Genomic DNA, 5,434 nt, shown 5'->3' with positions numbered 1-5,434 from the left:
CCCTGCTTACTACTGCGGTAAATTTTACCTGAAAATCCCTATTTATTCAGGACTTAAGGCCACCTGAACTAATTTAGATTTATCTCGTAATTTAATATCGTAATTCATAATTTAAATTCGTGATTTTAATTTTATACTGATTTTGTTATTTTATTTTATTTTTATATTATTATTTTAATTAATTTTATATATTATTTTTTTTAATTTAACAATAATTTTCTAGAGAAAACTGAAAAAAGGGAAAAATCCCGCAAGAAAATGCCCGCAGGAAAGGCTCGTTCGCAAAGGCACTGCGCGGGAGACCAAACGAAATGCGCACGTAAATTCGTGCGAGGCACAGGGCCGATCTACGTGCACGTCACATCGCACGCAAGCAGGCCAATCTGCACGCAGATAGGGTCGCGCCGTCAGTGCAGTAGGCTTGTGTGGACAGGCATGCCCGTAAGCTAGCTCCTGCATGCAGTTGGGTAGGCTTGCAGCACGCAACAAGCTTGGTAAGGTGCACTACTACCTCAGGAAGTTTGCCGTTGTCCCCTTGGGCACCGTGCACTATCTTGGGTAATGTGCTGCCGCCTTGGGTGGAGAGCCACCACCAGTGGAGGATTCTTCCTCTATTTTTCGTGCTGTTGTTGCGTCACCTCAAATCAATCATCTTTCACTCAACTTTCTCTCTCATCACTAGATTTTGCCACTTGGCGCAAATCTAATGGTCCCCATTTTCTATAAATAAGGACCCCTTTCTTCCATTTCCTCATCATTTTTATTTCATTCTTCCATTTTCGAAAAGCTCAGTGAGGGTAAGAGTAATCTAGAGAGAGAAAGAGAAAAGAAGAAGAAGAAGAAAGATATATAAAAACTTTAACATTTCAGTAAGAAATTTAGTATTTCCTTAAACATCTTAAGAAGCATTTCTAGAAAAATAAAAAATTATAAAGTTTTTGTTTTGTGCTTACATGTTTTATGTTTCCAATAAAGTGATTTGTTCTTGATTTCAAGCATGGTATATGATTTATCGGCACTTGATGATTTGCATGTAAATTACATAACACGAATCTAGTGATATTTATCTGAAAAATATTTTTTAAAAAAGAAAAAAGATAAGGAGAATGAGCCTGAATGGTCCAAAAAATATATATTTATCTATATTGGCATGTATAATATATTAAGTATCTCGTTAGATTTTTTATTTATAAGGGGTTTATATTTTTCTCTCTCCCATCTGGTCTGGAAAGAAGTGAGAGTATCGCTCCTTATAGATGATAACATATCCTCTGACGAGAGGTGATGCGAATATTTGTTAGGAGTTACCTTTGGCTAAGTACTACCGTGACTATAGAATATTTAATAGGACCACTATGATCGATGTGGCTGTGGTCATAAATCGTACCATGGTTTAGCAAACCAGAAATGTGCCTGAGCAAATTGATGTTATATATACATATGATCTGGTTATTCCACATGGGTAGTTGGATATCCGTATCTGCACTCAGAGATAGAAGTCGGAACGACTTCGTAAAGTATGACATGAAAATCTGAGTATTTCCTGATTTGTTTGATTTTCTCTATTGTTGAGTATGATTTTGATTTGATTGTTGTGACTATGACATGATATTTCTTTAATAAATAAAATTATTTTCATAAAATAAGAAAGGACCCCGACGTGACCCAGTAGTAAATATTAATGATATAATTATTCACTTTTAAAATCTTGTGATGTTATTTAAATATTTTTTTCTTTACTGAGTATATAAAACTCACCATTTCCATGCTCCCTCCCCCCAGATGAAAAGATAGTGAGGGACCGACTGCTGACCTATCCCTTGAAGTTTATGAGGATTCTGTAGATCCACAAACCTTGAATGCATTACTTGTCTTGTACTCTAATGAGTCCAATCGCATAATGAAAGAAGTGGCCCTTTTGCAATTTGATATTTTATATTTTGTTATGACTTTTGACTTCAGTTATATATATATGTAATTGGAACTCATATATTTTCGTAAGGGATTTGTAATAATTCGCTCCGCTGTATATAATTTTTATCATATACTTGTAATCTATTTCTGTATCTAGCACCCTTATGCCTTAATTTATATTGAGGATGTCATAGCACCACTTGGTCTCTTATGAGCATTCTACCCTGTTAGGCTAAAAACTTACCAATATTGATGATAAAACTTACCGATATAATGTTATCTAATGGTTATGGTCATGAGGAATTTCCAAAAGAAATTTTATCTTTCCATAAATTTTTTGTTATTTATTTAATTAATTCCTTTAGCCATCTTTGTCCGACTGTATGATTGTTTTTACTTGCAATTTTTATGCATGCAATACTTCAAGCATTATACATTTATTTGGAATAAGTTATAGAAATTACCATGAACTACATGCCAAATCCACAAAATTACATAAGACATTGTTAAAGTCTTCCAATCCTAATTTAATTCACCATTTGTTTGATAATTTTCATTGAGAAGGTTTTCATAAAAAGCATATGAAAAGCAACAACATTTTTTTTTTAACATAAAGTCCTAAACTATGTCCTTTATATTTTAATCAACTAATTTAATCATAAAGTAGTCATAATTATTAGTCTTTTTCTACTATAGCAATCGCAATACATATTAGATAGGAATGTTGGAACTAAAATATTATTTTTCACCTTTTGTTATATAGTGATGGCATTCATTCGTATATCTCTTAATCCCTGATATGAGGAATCTATTAAACATTAAACTTTGCACATCGATTAAAAAGAAAGATTAGGGAAAACGAGATCAATAAAACAAGAATATATTGTATTAATATATGAAAGTCGATAACGAAACAAAAGAAACTATAAGTATCATATCGAATATGAGTATAATATATAATTATCAAGCATCAGACCAGTGTATATCCATTTGACCCCATTCATCACTGTTCTCAGGTACTCCAAGTGCTTTCCAAACTGCTTTTGAGGCGTCAACAATATTATTAGGACAAGGAGGCTGATAATCATGTACAGCATCACAACCCATGGTAGAGTCGCACTCATCAACAACCTTCGCCCTAACACTTCTCCCATTGCCATAAATATTTATATATTTTAAGCACCTGTTTCCTCCATTATACCATCCTGTTGAAAGAGCAACCACAGGTTCACTATCTGGGTGGTAATGGTTATCACATTCAGATGGTCCACCACCATCACCTCCTTCTGCAAAACTGTTAATTGTTAATGTTGCCTTTGTATGTTTAGATACTGGTGGCGAACACTTGTAAGTGGTGTAAAACTTGTCTTCTTTACAACAATCAGAGTCATTTCCTTGGTTGCATTGCCCAGGTGGTGGTTTTTTTCCTCTCAATCTTCCACTGGGCTTGCATTTTTTAGCTTCAACACTGAAACAATAACTAATTAGAAGGAGAAAGCAAAGGCTAATAACAACCCTAGAAGAAGTTGATAATTTTTCCATTCTATACAATTTTATGCTTTTGTAATTTGTAATTCAATGATTTCTACAAGTTTGAGTGGTAATTGCTTTATATATGCATATAAATATGCATGTGTGGTATTAATTTATTACTAGTATACAATATAGCTCTCAACTAATTATTAATCTCAATCTCATCTTCTTTGGATTAATCTCTGTGTCATCTAGTAGGTAGCAACCGTTTTTTTAGAATTGCATGATCCATCATTGCACAACACGAATTGGTTTCACCTTACTTTTGTAGCTTTTCATTTACATCTTACTTTTATTTTGTTTTTATTGTAGATTTTATTAGTTATTAATTCAGCAAGGAATTAGTGCCTTTTACGATCTTTTGGTGGCAACATTGTTGAATTCTATATAATTAGATATAGTATTATAATAATTAGTACCGACCTTACTTTTGTACACACATATATACATACATATATATATATTTGGGTGACAATATTAAATTTAACAACATATTAACTAAATGCACGAGGAGAATGAAAGCATAATTTAAAGATTATTAGAATTGATTTGTAAATTATCAAATAGTGGGTTATTTCTATATTTAATAAATAATTAATGTGTATATATATATACAAATATACATTTCATAAGCTTTTGTTATATTAATCGAATGCACAATACTATTAACTTTATCCTTTTTTTTCTATTAAACGGTAATTTTCTTCCCCCTAAATGTAGCTGCCAACTATATTCTAATTTTTCAATTGAAATAATTATTTTTTAACTTGTATGATATATGTAAAAATATTTTTTAACATTTTATTTATTTCATATAGTAAATTTACAGATTACCCGTCCGTACCCGATCCTCAATGCATATATAATTATATTTTCTCAATGCAGTAATATATTCTCAACTAACTCTGTAGGTGTTACTGACTAAATAGGAATTGACAAGTATTAGAAGCCACATTGGCACAATGGGTTTCTTTTTGGCTTTATATCTTATTATAAAATTTATATTTACTAAATAATTATTTTGAGATATAGAGAATGAAGAAAAAATAGATGAATCAGTTATTAGCATGATCATTGGCACATTAGTAACATTTTTAAAACTTAAAACTTATATTAACACATTTTCTAATACGTGTATACCTGTTTAATGGTATTAAACACACTATTAGAGATAAAAATTTATTCAGATAATATTTAAAAATTTAAATAATAATTAAACTAAAAAATAATAAAGAGGTCCGTTTGGAATTTTTTAAATAGTAAAAATTTTTAGATGTATTATCTCTATAAATAAGTATCTATATATACTCATCTAGACTACATTATTGCATTTGGATTCATCTTTCTATCGAATACAAGCTAGTTATTATTCTTTTAAATTTGCTTGACCTCTACCAAAATAATAATAGAGATTAGTTGAATTTTTTTTTTGTATCATATGTGTGTGTGTGTGTTTGTATATATATATATATTATAGCTTGTATTCGTTCTTAGATTTTGATGGTTACAACTAGAAATAAATAGCTTTTACGATGCTTTAAATTGCAATATTATTAGAATCTAAGCGAATCCAACCGGTTTACTAAATCTATTTAATATAAAACAAGAGTGTTTTAACATATACGTGGATTACAATATTGGATTCAACAACATATACTCAAAAAGTACAAGGAGAATAAAAATGTATTTTAAAGAATATTGTTATTAATTAATAATAATATATTTAATCAATATAAATATTGTAACGGCCCCGGAAATTTAAATGAAGATGTATGTATTAAAAATTTTAAATGCGGAAGCGAAATAAAAATTCTGATTAACATTCCTTACACAATAACCATAAACGTATTCAACGTATTAAAGAATAAGCTAATCAAAAGAAATACTCGAAATAAAAACTATAAGTAGAACTATAAAATCTTTAGGCGTCTAACTCGCCGTCTTCCTGCGGAACAGGCTCGGGAACCACGTCTCCTTAATCTGAAAT

General features: G+C 30.6%; 1 protein-coding gene across 1 annotated transcript; it reads right to left on the bottom strand.

Annotated features, from left to right (window-relative positions):
- Positions 1-2,782: 2,782 nt before the first annotated feature.
- On the bottom strand, positions 2,783-3,625 carry LOC148240461 (kiwellin-1-like). Its single transcript, XM_088209571.1, has one exon. The coding sequence runs from the start codon at positions 3,454-3,456 to the stop codon at positions 2,878-2,880; it is 579 nt and encodes a 192-aa protein (XP_088065697.1). The 5' UTR covers positions 3,457-3,625; the 3' UTR covers positions 2,783-2,877.
- Between the last annotated feature and the right edge of the window lie 1,809 nt (positions 3,626-5,434).

Source organism: Carica papaya, chromosome 8 (genome assembly GCF_054855325.1).
Source record: "Carica papaya isolate Zhongbai chromosome 8, ASM5485532v1, whole genome shotgun sequence".
NCBI lineage: Eukaryota > Viridiplantae > Streptophyta > Magnoliopsida > Brassicales > Caricaceae > Carica > Carica papaya.
Note: the sequence above shows the minus strand (reverse complement) of the source record. Positions and strands in the feature narration are given on the sequence as shown.

Excerpts from the sequence above, each read along its gene's own strand:
- LOC148240461 (XM_088209571.1), bottom strand. The coding sequence starts at position 3,456 with ATGGAAAAATTATCAACTTCTTCTAGGGTTGTTATTAGCCTTTGCTTT.